This window comes from Crocuta crocuta, unplaced genomic scaffold, assembly GCF_008692635.1.
Source record: "Crocuta crocuta isolate KB4526 unplaced genomic scaffold, BGI_CrCroc_1.0 scaffold29, whole genome shotgun sequence".
NCBI lineage: Eukaryota > Metazoa > Chordata > Mammalia > Carnivora > Hyaenidae > Crocuta > Crocuta crocuta.
The window spans coordinates 6028474-6044528 of NW_027533280.1; the positions used below are offsets into that span (position 1 = coordinate 6028474).

Here is a 16055-nt window from a genome sequence, read left to right on the forward strand (position 1 = left end):
AGAAAGAGAGAGAGTTATCTCTGGATCAATTATAACTCAATAAAAGTGGGAAAAGGTTAAAAAAAATGTTATTTCTGGGATGGTAGGATAATTAGGAAGTGACACTTTCTACACCATTTTATTTCTGCACTAGTTTAAGAGTTTTACAATGAACACATTTGTTTTACAATTTAAAAAAATGAAAAATCTTATTTTGAAAGGGACACACTATTGACAGGAAAAAAGAGAACTCAATTAGGCTTCCAATGAAATCCTTTTGCTACAGTGTGCTAAAAAAGTACCACAGGTAATTCAGGAATCAACTTACTGTTCACCTTCAGCAGGAGGAGTCCAGGCCTCTTCAATCAGTCGAAAGACAGAATCGAAATAAGTCAGATAGAACTGCCAGTCATCTGAGCTAAAATCAGATTGAATGGTGCACACAGGATTAAACACAAGTTGTGACAAGTCTGCCCAGGAATCATCATACTCAACTTTTTTTCTAGGTTATATTTTAGTCTTTATTAGGAGAAGCCCACCCCTCCCAGTTCCCTAAAAGGGCAACTCCAGAGGCATTTTTCCAAGTAAAAACTTTTAAGGAACTGTTATTTCCTTCAGTGAAATGACCAGGTCCAGAAAACAAATGTTCTTCAGAGAAAACTCCCATATTAGCACTTCCCAAAATAAGGCCATGGATGAGGTGATAGGGCGGGGAAGGTGTCTCTTTTAGATCAATCCTGAATTTAACAAATTAATGATTTTTAGCATTCATTCTGAAGACCTAATGCTCAGCACCCTGGTGGTATAAGTACGATTATCCCTCTTTACTGAAAGAGGAAGGCTCATCAAAAACTTTTAAAAGTACCTAGAACACACTAGAAAGAGATTTCACTTATGCCCAGACAACATGAAAGATGACAAAAATAAATAAATAAAAGCAGTAGTGAGAACTGAGAGCCCCACTCCAGTCTCATAGTCCAGAGAGAAGCTTCTACTTACTTTTTCAGTAAGAGGCGTCTGGAAAGGGCATTACACTCTGGCCACCTGCTCAGCTTCTTGTACATAGCCATGCACTTATTTTCCCGACTCTGAATTTCACTTGTCAACTTCTCTACAATTAAGTTATAAAAATTGGTAAGCTGGGTTCATTTCTGCTCAGAAATCAGAATAAAGTCCAAACACAGGAAGAAAAATGCCACATTTTCTTATTGATTCTATAAGAAAATGGGATCACCATTAGATATAAACTATTATCTTACTACAGATTATTTTAATGAAAAGAAAAACATACATTTCTTTTTTTAAAAGTACATTTCTGATACTAAATTTTTTACAATCACTTGTTTCTACAAAATCCAGAATTTACTGAAGTGAGGATCTACTATATAGGATAAACTTGTAAAATACAAAAAGCATCTAGGGACTAGTATATCTGATCCACAGACAGACTTCCCATCTCTACATACAGTTCCCACACATTGAATGAGCTTGGACTGGAACGGAATGAGCAAGGTAAGATGTTAGAAATATAAAAATAGAGATGGGAACAGAAAAACTACAGCTATTATTTCTGTTCTATTAGAACAGCGTGGCAAATTAAAGCTACCAATAATTGCATTATGAGTTTCCTACAGGGAATCTTCATTTTAACTACCATAGAATTATAATCCAGCTGGGTAAAAACAGAAAGGCTAACTTAGACCCATCTGTAAGGAGGCTGAAGTTAGAGAATAAGTAACATTAAGACAACAACAATAGGGACACCTAAACGGCTCAGTCGGTTATAAGCATCCGACTTCGGTTCAGGTCATTATCTCATGGTTCGTGAGGTCGAGCCCAGCATCAGGCTCTCTGCTGTCAGTACAGAACCCACTTCAGATCCTCTGTCCCTCTCTGTCTCTGCCCCTTTCCCGCTCCTGCTCTCTCTCTCTCTCTCAAAAAGAAACAAACATTAAAAAAAAGTTTTTTAAACCAACAAAACCTCCATTTTATATAATTCAGGTACTTCACTGTCAGTCAGTGTTACAGTTTTATGACCACACAGTCTGGTAAAGGATATACACACTTGTATAAAATAAAGGTTTTTAATGACTGTTCCTAATGAGAGATCTAGGCTACCCATCTACAGTTAGATGCCCCCAATCACTGTAAAGGCAGAACTAAAAGCCAGGTTTGTAAAAACACCGCATTTCCAGAACTTCTCCTAAGGAAATCACCAAAGATGTATAAATGTCTAGGAACCTAAATTTCTTTCACAAATGTCCCAAAAAGAGGAATGGTTAGATTAATCTATGAGGTTCATACAAATCAGTTTTCCAACAAAAAGGGAAGTATTTTCACAATAATGGAAAAGAGCTAATTTCTTTAACAAAGGGCTCTTGCAAATAATCATGATTAACCACATTTTTAGAAATAGGAAAATGATAAGGAAAAGCAGTTCAAAGAAAATACCAATGGCTTTTAAACAAATGAAAAAACAATTATCCTTCCTCATAATTAAATAAAAATCACAAGATATGTTTTCTCTATCACACTGAAAAACATTAATTAGTCTGAAATAGGGGCGCATGGCTGGCTCAGTCTGTAGAGCATGTAACTCTTGATGTCAGGATCATGAGTTCAAGCCCCATGTTGGTCATAGAGCTTTCTTAAGAAAAAAAAGTTTGAAGTGCAGCTTAATAATACAGATTGTTAAGTATACAAAGAAACATACTCTCTCATATACTGATAGTGAATACAGTAAGTGGGAATGCACACTACAGCCTCTTGTACGGTAATCTGGTTTGTAATAAGGTGTTCTTTGCAAATAGTCATCAAAGGCTGGTTATGTAAATTGTCTACATTTATACTATGCAACACTGGACACTCATTAAAGACAGTGAGGTGGCAAGGTATGCACTAAGACTCCGTTAAGTTTAAAAAAAATGGGCCTAACAGTATATAAAGCAGAAGTCACAAAATCAGATCCTTCATAGGACAGTCAGATAAACAAAGAATGTTTATATCCAGGGTATAAATCCTGACTTGAGGCATTAACATTTAAAAATATTAAAGAGGGGCGCCTTAGTGGTATGTCGGTTAAGCATCTGACTCTCCATTTTGGCTCAGGTCATGATGGCGGAGTTTGTGAAATCGAGCCCCACATCAGGCTCTGGACTCTGGGCTCTGTGCTGACAGCATGCAGCCTCCTTGGGATTCTCTCTCTCCTGCTCTCTCTGCCTCTTCTCTACTCACTCTCACTCCCAAAATAAACATTAAAAAAATTATTTTTTAATAAAAACATTGTGCCACCTGAGTAAGATTACTCTGTGAGCTTAGGTACAATATGTTCTCATTTGTGACCTGAACAAACTGGGGGGAGTCAGGAGGAGGGAAAAGTACATCTTTAGAAAGATATAGAGGGGGTGCCTGGGTGGCTCAGTCGGTTAAGTGCCCAACTTCAGCTCAGGTCATGATCTCATGGCTTGTGAGTTCGAGTCCCACATTGAGCAGGATCTATGCTGACAGCTCAGAGCCTGATGGATACTTCGGATTCTGTCTCCCTGTCTGCCCCTGCCCCACTCATGCTCTGTCTCTCTCTCTCCTTCAAAAATAAACATTAAAAAAAAAAGGACATACTGAATAAGTGACTGGCAAAGAACTTTGAGGGCAAAGAGTTAGAGATGTGTGGTATACTCTTTCAGACATCTTGCATTTTCTTAATTCATAAATTATTTCCAATTTAAAAATATTTTTAAAAAGTCAATGTACAACATACAGAAAAGTCTAGACGAACAAAATGACCACACATGTTTTTTTTAATGTTCTGATTATCTTTATGTTTCTGTATAAGGAGAAAAATTTCCACAATAAATATTTTTCATGTTTAAATAAGAAAAAAAAAGAAAACTTTAAAAATTACCTCCTAATTTTCCTCTGATAACATCTAAGGCTTCCTGGTACTTTCCCAAACGTTCCAGGATCATATAATAAAGTTCAACCTTACAGGAAAAAACAAACAAACAAACAAGAAATGTAGCCATTGAGACTTTTCAATATAGTCATTTGCACGCTTTCAAAAAGTTACCTAACAGAAAAGGACACTATTTTCAAATGAAATGAAATGAACAGTAACAATGTTCATATACCTAATCTAGGTGCTTCCAAAAGTTTCCTTTTACAAAAAAAGCCAAGAGTGCAGCCCAGCTCTCTAACTGGAATAACACAGCAGTTTGCAATACTGCAGCATCACATAGTAGCAATATCAACTCATGCCACTACAAAGGGAGGGCTTCCACTACTCACTTCAGCTTCAGCTTCTATCTTGTCCTCTTTCACCATTTTTTCTACCATTCTCTCAGCAAGGGGCAGAAACATCGTTTTTGAGAGGTTTTCATCCTGTGCCGATATAGACTGTAGGAGAAAAAATAAATGTTCCATTCTAATTTGTCCCCTGCTTGTACTATTTACACTATTACCATGCAGACCATTGCTGGGACCCTAGCACATATTTATCAGTCCACTATGTCAAATATCAGACCTAATTTGAACTTGCCACTAAGATACATTACAGAGGGGTTTGCCTTAGAAGAGATTTCTTTTAGTAAAGATTCATTATCCTCTATATTTTTGACATACTGAGTTTCCACAATGTGGCTTAACTTTTAAATAAGTTATTCATACATTTTTCTAGAACTATATTAAGAAACGGTAGGTATGCCTACACTGTTTATTATATGCAAAGGGTATCATCAGTTGTTTAAAGAGAAAAGCCTTTCAGATGTCTTTTTTTAAGATTTAAGTAAACTCTACACCCAACAAGAGTTGTATGCTCCACTGACTGAGCCAGCCAGGTGCCCCTTTCAGATGTCTTTTCGAGATGTTCACATATTGGAGGGAAAATGTCAATTCCTTCTATTTATACAGCTTAGTATTCGCTAGTTTGGATAATTAAGATTATCTTAGATTGACAATTAAAATCAATGCATATTAATAATTTTAACATTGCCTGAGATTCTGCTCAGAGCTCAGTACTCAAGGTAGCTATTATGCTTATTTCACAGATAAACTAAGAGATACCCCAACAGCTCTCTAAGACGTGCTAAAGCCAGTATATGAACGCAGACCTGTCTGAACCCAGAACCTCTCTGTTCTTAACTGCTATATTTTAACTCCTTCCTCCCCATCTTCTCTTACACCCTATCTCCTTCTGGTCCTTGCAGTAGCTCTAGGAGCTGAGCATCTCACTTCTTCAAAAGAGGAAACTGAGGCTCAAAAACCAGAACTGATAAAACAAGGCCATCCAGTTCAATAACTTGTACACTAACAAACAATACTGTTTTAAAGACAAACTTCAAGTCAAAATATCAAATATTTTGAGCTCATACTTGATCACATAACCCAGTAATAGATCTAAGATTCAGGGGAAATACAGTCTGTGCTCCACACAAATAAACCAATATACCAACTCATAAGGAATAAATGCCAAAGCTCCCCAACTCAAAAAGTCAACTGACAATATGTAAAGTCCCTGTTTGATACACGCTATAACACATTACCCAAGATGTTCAGAGGACAAATTAAGGACAACTATATACAAAAATAAAAACAAATCTCAATCCCATTCTGAATGCCATACTCACTTGCATAATTAAGCTCATCACAGACCAAAAGTAGTAAGGGTTTTTGGGGACAATCTTATATAGAGCCATGCCAGCCTGAAAGACAGAGAGCCATAAAAACTTAATTTAGAAAACATGATACAGAGGGTGATTAACGATCTAGATATGTGGCAAGAAGTTTCCTAGGAGAATAGCAACACATCTACACGTCCCAGTTACTATGTAAGTACCTAGGGACTTGATGAATATTCTCTAGTAAACAGCAATATAGGTAACCACAAATGTAAATTTTTACAACATCAAAAATACTTCACATTTTGAACCAGATTTCTTCAAATTAAAGCCCAGTATTTTCAGAAAATATAGCAATCCAATATGGTTCTGGTGGACTACCAACAAACAGAATTTGGCTTATGAATGTACACCAATAAATTATACTAAAGGCACTGCACTAACCAGTTATAGTAAAACAGTAAAAATCCAGACAGTATATTTAAACTTTAAAATTAGAAAAGTTTTCTCTGACATTATTCAAAAAATGGTAATTCTTAGGTTAGGAAAATAATCAGGTTCTTCCAAGATACCATTAACTAGTACTGAACTCTTTCATTGTGAAATGTATAATATGAAGTACTCACAGCAGGGACACGGAAAGAAGGAATAAAGTAGATCTATTCATGCATAACTGAGAATCCTCCCGTAATTAGCCGATTAGTAATCAATGCTAAGAAATCAGTCAACTAGTTATCACAGTTACTATTCTATGTTTTTTTAATCTTTTGCCTATCTTCAATCCACTTGAAAAAGTACATGGAGCCTCTGTTAAGTGGAAGGAAATGTCTATTCCTGCCAATGATAGAAAGATTGAGTCTTGGTCTCAAATGCACTTAGATGCTAGGGAAAGAGATAAGACAAATACTCAAGTGACTAAAATATACACTTGGCAAAAAAATAACATCCTCTTCAACAAAACACCATGCCTATTATCTCCAAAAAAAAAAAAAAAAAAGGCAAGCTTGTTTATTCCTTTTTTTAAGAGAAAATAGGGAAGGGAACTCTATTGACAAAGCCTTTTTCAAAGTAGCTATCTTTCAAATGAACCTTAAAGATCAAACTATGTCTACAGGCAAAGATGGGGGTAAGGATACAAATATACAAATACAAACATTTGGGGTGAGTAAGTGAGTGAATCAATTCTAGGTAGGAACAAAATGAATCTGAGCATAAATATTGAAGAAAAAGACATATATGGACGAGAACAAATAGGGGACATCGGGCTACAAATAAGGATTAAGAGGACTAGCAGGGGAACGGGGCTGAAAAGTAACTGAGATAGTGTTATTGTGAAGCACTCAAAAAAGAGTCTGTTATACAGAGTAAAAGAGTAATAGGTACATATCTACACTCTTCTAGGAAGAGTATTTTAGTTGTATCATGAAGAAAGAAAATAGAAAGAAGAGATGAGGTAATGAGGAACTAAACCAGGATGAGGTAGATCAAATAGAAAAGAGACCTCAAAGTCACTGTGGAGGAAGAGTCAAGACGATGCAGAAACAATATGACAGGTTAAAAAGAAGAGTCTAAGACAGCCTAAGGTCCCAGCTTCTAATACCAAACTCTGGATGAACTGAATGAAAAGTGCTAGAAAATCTAATTTACTTGATCATTTGGGGAAGGAAAACAGTTTTATAATGATATGCAGAAATAAAAAGGAGTAGAATATAAAATTAATATGAATTTTTAATATAAAAGGCCAAGACAAAAATTTCATGCCCTACCCTAATATGTTGCAGACACTGATATTCTGCTGATACAGGAAACTTTTGAAGATAGACAAGTTTAATTGTCTGTGAATTGGTGACTCAGAATATGGGAATGTGAAAGAAAAAGAAAAAGAAAAAGAAAAGAAAGGAAAGGAAAGGAAAGGAAAGGAAAGAAAAGGGAAAATAGGAATGTCATTTACAGAAAAAGAAAGTCCAACCACCATATGAACATCTAGGAACCCTTCATTCAAGATGATTTTTTTTTTAAGTTTATTCATTTATTTTGAGAGAGTGAGCGAGCAAGAGAGGGGCAGAGAGAGATTCCCAAGCAGGCTCCATACTGCCAGCACAGAACCCAACGCAGGGCTCAAGTTCACGAACTGTTAGATCATGACCTAAGCCGAAATCCAGAGTCAGATGGATTTAGCTCAATCAGCTAAACCACTTAGGCTTCCCCCAAGATGATTTTAAATATTGCTAGGGATGTCATTTGGGGCAGTAAAAGTCCTTACGTTTTCTGATTCCCTGGCTTCCCTCCCTTCTACCTCCACCAGTTAATCAAGTCATTCGTTTTTTTTTTTTAACAAAAATTCATTGTGCAGATGCTATTCTAGGCACTGAGGATTCAGCAGTGAACAAAACAAAAACTCTCACCTTCATGAAACTTGACATTTAATTTGTAAACTACCTAGTACCCCAGACTGACATACCAATTTCAAAATAATCATAAATGTAAACTAAGAAATTACAACTACCTTAAGCAGCAAAAAAGGTAAAATTAGACATTTCATTCTAAAACATTTAACACTAGAACGCTCCACTCTTCCAATATATTAGAATAGGATAATGTAAAAGCAAGCTACAGCTATAATGTATTAAAGATCCATGACTGTTAAGCTACATCAAAGCAGTGGCTCCAAAAAGCAAGATGCAAAAATATGTATATCTTTGGCCACATGTAAAGTCAATAAAAAACAAAATTTGTTCAAGTGTCAGATTATATTTTCCTTTTTTCAAAATTAACTGTAATATTGTTGTTGCATGAACTCATCCTTTTGTTATTTTTTGCATGTGTATATATATTTCAAAAACATATTTTGTGGTATCATAAAATTAACACGTGCTTTTAAAAAAAGGGGTGGGCAGTGGGGCGCTCCTGGGTGTCTCAGTCAGTTGAACATCTGGCTCTTGGTTTCGGCTCAGGCCATGATCTCACAGTTCTTGAGTTTGAGCCCTGCGTCAGGCTCTGTGCAGACGATATGGAGCTTGCTTTGGATTCCCTCTCTCCCTCTCTATGCCCCTTTCCTGCTCATACTCTCTCTCAGAATAATAAAAACTTAAAAAAAGAAATTAGTAAAAAGGAAAGTAACCATAGGCCTATATCCCAGTAACATTTTGGTTACATACCCTTACAGACATATCTTTTAAGGAATCATAGATATGAGGAGAGTGGAAGGGGAAGGCCATTTTACAACTTGTTTTTCTCAATTAACATATATTGGGAACATCTTTCTATGTCAACAAAGACATACAGTACTATTCGAGAGGAGTGAGGTGTTGCATTTTATTGTTAACATTTAATATACTTTAAACATAATCCTAGAAATAAAAATATTAAAAATTTATATATATACGTGTTAATGTTGCCATTTTTAAAATATAATGCCCATTTTACATTAAAAGAAAAATTACAATCTCTGAATATTTTTCCTGAGAATAAACCCCATCAGTAAATAAAACTTCTTCAAAGAACTGAATAAAATTCTTCCAATTTAAAAACTGGCATAAGCAAGTACAAAGATTAATTTTATGAAGAAAGGATTTAATATAGGAACTTCCACTCTCCCTAATTTATCCATTGTCACAGTCTGATACTTCATTAAAACAAAATAAAGACCTAGGTAAGAAACCTTTGCTTTCAGAAGAAATTATACCCACAAACAAAACATTTCTAAAAATACTAGCTTGATATCATAACCGTGTATGGGCTTAACAGTTTCATTCCTCTGTGATGCTAACTTTATCCACTCACTAGTCCAAATGTGTCCACATGAGGTCTCTTCACATGTCTACAAGGAACATTTAAAAATGTACCAACTTGGTGAATAAGCTGCCTACTGCAAAAAAGACCAGTATTCCAAACAGTGGGGACTGTTCCCAGGTGAATTTAAAAATTTCAACAGGCTACAAAGAATTAAATTTATAAATTAGATGTAAACTTTATTTTTTTTAAGATTTTATTTTTAAGTAATCTCTACATGGAACATGGGGCTCAAAATCATAACCCAGAGATTAAGAGTCACAGGCTCTACCAACTGAGCCAGCCAGATGCCCCTAAATGTAAACTTTAAAGTTAGTCTTTCTGTAGTATGTTCATTTTTTATTCTGGGATTTCTGCCCATTTTCTGAAAATACAACAGCAATCTCATGCAGTAATACAATCTGAAGCCAACTTACCAGAGCAAAACATGCCATCAGGCCACAAAAGAACAATCAGATTTCCCCAAAGAAAACACTTAAAGAACTTGAATAATAGTTCATCTTTAAAACATACAAAGAAAATATATGCCTGATCTCCACACACAAATACATAGATTCAATACTACACACTTATGCAAACACACACATGCATCCACATACTCCTACAATTAAATCACATTTAAAAAATCTTTAGCCTCTAATACCAAATCCCACAACCCAGGATCAAGTTACCTGTTGCATTTTCTTGTATTCGCCCACTCTGGCATAAGCCATGAAGAGGTGAGAATGATACTCCTCACTATTGGGAACTTTCTTCACAGCTGCCTCATAAAGTTTTGTAACTAACTCCGCTAGAATAAAGAGAAATAAGATATTCTTGAATTACCGAAGTATCCCTTAAATCTTAACACCATTTAATTACTCCCCACTTTGGAAGAAACAGATGTCTCCTATCATTACGGAAGAAGAGAGTGTTTTGCCTCATCTGATCATTACTCTTCTCTTGGTTAGGCATTATTCGATGAAGCATTCCCCTAACACATTTACAATATAGAACACCCTCCAGGATCCAGTCTCTGTCTCCTTCCTAATTCTTTCCCCCAGCACTTTATGTTCTAGCCACATCTAATTATTTGTAGTTCTACTGGACTCCCTGTGCTATACCATACCTCTATGCCTTTACTCTGCTCCCTCTGCCTGGATTCTCCTTTCCTTTCTTTTCTACTCAGTGAACATCATCCAAGATCCAACTCAAATGTAATCCTCTCTACAAGGAATTGTGCAAGTTCAAATGTAATCCTTCCCTGAGCACCGTCTCTGATCCTCCACTCAGTTTGATCACTGCTCCCCTCTCCATCTTTAAATCTTTTTAGTAAGTCTCTTATGTTTATTAACACATAATGTAGTATATGGTCTACTGACCCTTTATTTATTTTAACTGAGCTCTATGATCAACGTGGGGCTTGAACTCACGACCCTGAGATCAAGAGTCATATGCTGTACCAACTAGGCCAGCCAGGAGCCCATGAATTTCCCTTATAGACTACGAGTAACAACACAAGGGCAGAGAGAGCATCTTTAATCTTTGATTCTGATATAATACTTTTCACAGATAAACATTCAAACAGTATTTGTGAGATAAATGATTTAAAAAAAAAAAAACACACTGGGAGAGAATCTATATCCCTAAATCAGCATGCCTATAATCAAATACAATACCCCAACTCTTAAGTTTCATCTTTTATAAAAATGAAAAACAAAACTAAAAAGTAACATTTTCTTCCCACTAGGTTGGCAAAATTTTCATTTTATTTTGTCCAACTTTATTGAGGAATAACTGATGAATAAAAATTATATATTTTAAGGTCTACAACATGATGATTTGATGACAAAACTTTTTCTCATAATTTTTTTTTAATGTTTATCTATTTTTGAGAGAGAGAAAGAAAGATAACGAGCAAGGCTGGAGGAGAGGACGAGGAGAGGGAGACACAGAATCCGAAACAGGCTCTAGGCTCTAAGCTGTCAGCACAGAGACAGATGCAGGGCTTGAACTTGTGAACTGCAAGATCATAACTTGAGCCAAAGTCAGATGATCAACCAACTGAGCCACCCAGGCGCCCCTGATGGCAAAAGTTTTAAAATCTAAGAATAGCAAGTGTTAACGAGGATGTAGAACAAATGGAATTCTTATGCACTGGTAGTAGGAGAGTAAATTTAGAAAACAAGGGGAGATTATTTTTCTTCTTCTTTAAGCTGAACATACACTAACCCTAGGACTTAGTATCTCCACTTCTAGACTGTAGTCACCAAGAAAAATGTTTTGTGATAGTAAAAATGAATGAACTAAAAGTATTTATATATTAGATGAAACATGCAACTCACAGAACACATACAGTACAAATCCACTTATATTAAGTTCAAATTAATATAGTATTACTACCTTAATAATTATATTAATATAATTACTATTTTCTTAATAAGTAACTTAACTATTAAATTATAATAAATAATAAAGTAATAAAATTAACAAAATATTACTTAGACAAATGTAATAAAGATGTTTTTAAAAGCAAGACAATGAAATATATTCAGGAGAGTCAGTACATGTTGGAAAGAAAAAAGAAGTAAGATTGATGAAGAACACACAGGAAGCATCTTAGTATTAAGTTGGTTGGTATGTTCGTTATTGATTCATGAATGTTCATTATTCCACATCAAATATTCTAGTGTATTACATAAAATATATTCTTCTATAACATGTGTTATGGAAGATATGTATTTTTACATAATAAAAGATTTGAGAAATCAATAATGAGAAACTTTTAGGTAAAATGGTAGACTATCTAGAATATGCTTACAAATAATCTGGGAGGGGGATAGGATTAAGATAAAACTGGCCATGTGACGATGATTGCTGAAGGTGGGTAAGGAGTACAATGGTATTATAGTTTTCTGGTTTTATTTATGTTTGAAATTTTCCATTTCATATCAAATAGTAAAAGGAGGTAACTCTTCCATTTAATAAATCAAAATGCACAAACTGACCTCAAGTCATCATTTCAATTCAAGGATCCTAATACATGTAAAATATGCTTTCTGCAAGGGCGTCTGGTGGCTCAGTTGACTGAGCATCAGACTTTAGCTCAGGTCATGATCTCGAGGTTCAGCAGTACAAACCCACATCGGGCTTGCTGCTGTCAGCCCATACCCCACTTTGGATCCTCTGTCCCTCCCTCTCTGCCCCTTCCCCACTTGCTCTCTCTCTCAAAAATAAATAAATGTTAAAAAAAAAATAAAATTAAATATCCTTTCTGCCTACAGTTTTTGTAAATCATGGCTAATGCATTACTTTACTTGTTACCATCCACTCAAATCATAAGTGATCAGTAAAGCAAAGAGAGAACTCAGTCAGAAATAACCAAAAACTTGGGGCGCCTAGGTGGCTCAGTTGGTTAAGCATCCAACTTCAGCTTAAGTCATGATCTCATGGTTCCTGGGTTTGAAGCCCGAGTCAGGCTCGGTGTTGACAGCTTGGAGCCTGGAGTGGGCTTTAGATGCCGTGCCTCCCCTCCCTCTTGCTCTGCCCCTCCCCCACTTGCACATGCATGTTTTCTCTCTCTCTCTCTCTCAAAAATAAACAAACATTAAAAGAAATTAAGAAACAACCAAAAACTTAAGCTCTGATTTAAAAACAATGAAAAAGATGGGGCACTTGGGTGGCTCAGTTGGTTGAGCATCTGACTTCGGCTCAGGTCATTATCTCACGGTTCGGGAGTTTGAGTCCCACATTGGGCTCGCTGCTATCAACATAAAGCCTGCTTTGGATAGTCTGTCCCCTTCTTTCTCTGCTTGCTCTATATCTCAAAAATAAGTAAAACATTAAAAAAAAATAATAAAAACAATGAAAAGGAGAAACATACGTCGATGCATCTCCCGGTAAAGAATAGTCAGTGCCTGCAGCGAGTTGTCATCTGTGGGTTCAAGGGCCGCCACCTCCTGTGCCAAGGTGAAGGCTTCCTCTTGTTTTCCAGTTCTCTGTAAACCAATTGCCTTTAAAACCTGATACAAAGAAAGACAAATTCATTTTAAAAGGACAGAAAAGAAAATATGAACCAAACAAGGAGAATTCAAAAACACAGCATAAGGCTTAAGGCATACCTAGGTTACTAATCAACTAAACCATATTCTACAAATATTTTAGTTGATTTGATATCAGCAAATCAAAATTCTTTTCTATGTGTCATATTAAGATATAACAACACTGATTAAGAAAAAAAGTCTATCAAAATAAAATAATTAAGTTAGCTATATCCAAAGAAATAAACAGCTAGCTTTTAATTAAGTAACATTTATAGCATTTAAGTAATCAGAAAAACAAACAAGGGGATCCCAGCTGGCTCAGTCAGTGGAGCATGTGACTCCTAATCTCAGGGTTGTGAGTTCAAGCCCCATGTTGAGTGTACAGATTACTTAAAATAAAATTTTTTGGGGCAGTGGGTGGCTCAGTCAACTGAACATCCAGGTCATGATCTTATGGTTTGTGAGTTCAAACCCCACATCAGGCTCACTGCTGTCAGCTCAGAGCCCACTTGCCCACTGGCTTCTGATCCTCTGTCTCCCTTTCTCTCTGCCCCTCCCCTACTCACTCTCTCATTCAAAATGAAACATTTAAAAAAATGAATTAATTAATCAAAATAAAATTTCTAGAGGCACCTGGGTAGCTAAGTCAGTTGAACATCCAACTTCAGCTCAGGTCATGATCAGGTCATGATCTCACCATTCGTGGGTTCAGGCCCCATGTGGGGCTTTGCACTGACAGCACAAAGCCGGCTTTAGATTCTGTCTCCCCCTCTCTCTCTGCCCCTCCGCGACTCACATTCTCTCTCAAAAATAAACATTAAAAAAAATAATAAAATCTTAAAAAAAAATACCCTGGGTGGGGGGGAACAAACCTTAAACAGAGTCACTAAAGGGATTAAACATCTTTTCTCTTTTAAGATTATGATATATAACCCACCAAATATAAGTCAAGGGCAAATGAACTTACCTTAGCACAATGAAGATCCTTATGTTTCTTCAACAATTTATCTGCTTGCTGAATGGCCATTTTATTATTACCATTATCAAGATAATCTACGAAAACAAATTATGATAGTTATTATATTCCTTCAAAAAATAGGACAAATGCATAGGCTGGTATTAAATGTTTCATAAAGTATCTTAATTCAGTATCAAAAACATCATGGTGCTAATTTTAACTCTAAATGGCTATGATGATCCAGAATACAACCTTATATTCCTATAGTCATCTCTCAGACCTGTTATAAAAATTGAGTTAAGGGAAAAAAAAAACAATTATTATCTAAAAGTCTAACAAAAACAAAGATTCATTTTCAGATGAGAAGATCTAAGATGAGGGGCGCCTGGGTGGCTCAGTCGGTTAAGCGTCTGACTTCAGCTCAGGTCATGATCTCATGTCTCAGGTGTTCGAGCCCCATGTCTGGCTCTGTTCTGACAGCTCGGGGCCTGGAGCCTGCTTTGGATTCTCTCTCTCCCTCTCTCTCTCTCTCTCTCTGATCCTCCCCCACTTGCGCACTTGCTCGCACGCGCTCTCTCTCTCAAAAATAAACATTAAAAAAATACTGAAAAAGAAAAGAAAAAGAAAAGAAGTGTCATAAATGGGAAATGGTGGTAGCTGTCAATTCTAAATATAGAAAGAGGACTTAAACACAAGCCAATTCACAACCTACTATTCCTACTACTACTACTACCAGGTCCCTCTTTGCTCAAGGTCCCAAATCAGTGTAGGAGCAGATGAGGCATAGATAACTCAAAATAAGTTATGGGTCAAATGCTGGTGGGATCAAATGCTGGTGAGTAGATGGAGCAATAGCACCTCTCATCTAGTACTACTGGGAATGTAAATGGTCCAGACACCTTGGAAAAGTTTGCCAGGTTCTTCACATGCTAACATACTCCGCCTTAAGATCCAGCAATCATGCTCATTGGTGTCTAACCAAATAGGCTGAAACTTACCTCCACACAAAAGCCTGAACACAAATGTTTACAGCAGCTTTATTCAAAACTACCAAACCTTGGAAGCAACCAAAATGTCCTTCAATGGGCCAATGGATAATCAAACTGTGATACATTCATACAATAGAATATTATCCATCAATAAAAAGAAATGAGCTATTAAGGCACAAAAAAACCCACAGAGTAACTTCAAAAGCATATTGCTAGGTCAAAGAAGCCAATCTGACAAGGCTACATACTATATGATTCCAACTATAAGGCATTCTAGAAAAGGCAAAAATTATAGAGACAGTAAAACAATCTATCAATGGTTGCCAGAGACTGGGAGAGGAATGAATGGGCAGAGACAGGGGATTTTTTAAGGCAGTGAAACCACTCTGTATGATACTACAATGATGGATACAGGTCATCATACTTTTGTCAAAACTCACACAAGGTACGACACAAAGAATGAACCCTAATGTAAAACTAGAAAACTATACACATTAGTTAAAAATAAACTATCTTATTGGGGCACCTGGGTGGCTCAGTTGGTTAAGTGTCCTTGAATTCATCTCAACTCAGGTCATGATCTCATGGTTCCTAAGTTTGAGACCCGCACTGAGCTCTGCACTGACAGCACAGAGCCTGCTTGCAATTCTTTTTTTTTTTTTTTTTTTTTTTTTTTTATTTTTTTCAGAGCAGAGAAACTAGC

At 36.2% G+C, this 16055-nt stretch overlaps 1 protein-coding gene across 1 annotated transcript in view; it reads right to left on the reverse strand.

The window, feature by feature from the left end:
- Window positions 1-16055, reverse strand: part of NAA25 (N-alpha-acetyltransferase 25, NatB auxiliary subunit) — a 70705-nt gene that overhangs the window by 43426 nt on the left and 11224 nt on the right. The window contains exons 2-9 of the mRNA XM_077747988.1: window positions 14373-14458; window positions 13246-13384; window positions 10055-10173; window positions 5601-5675; window positions 4264-4371; window positions 3881-3959; window positions 979-1090; window positions 308-397 (exon numbers count right to left, since the gene is read on the reverse strand). Coding sequence (XP_077604114.1) covers window positions 308-397; window positions 979-1090; window positions 3881-3959; window positions 4264-4371; window positions 5601-5675; window positions 10055-10173; window positions 13246-13384; window positions 14373-14458 — 808 coding nt within the window. The remainder of the gene's footprint in view (window positions 1-307; window positions 398-978; window positions 1091-3880; window positions 3960-4263; window positions 4372-5600; window positions 5676-10054; window positions 10174-13245; window positions 13385-14372; window positions 14459-16055) is intronic.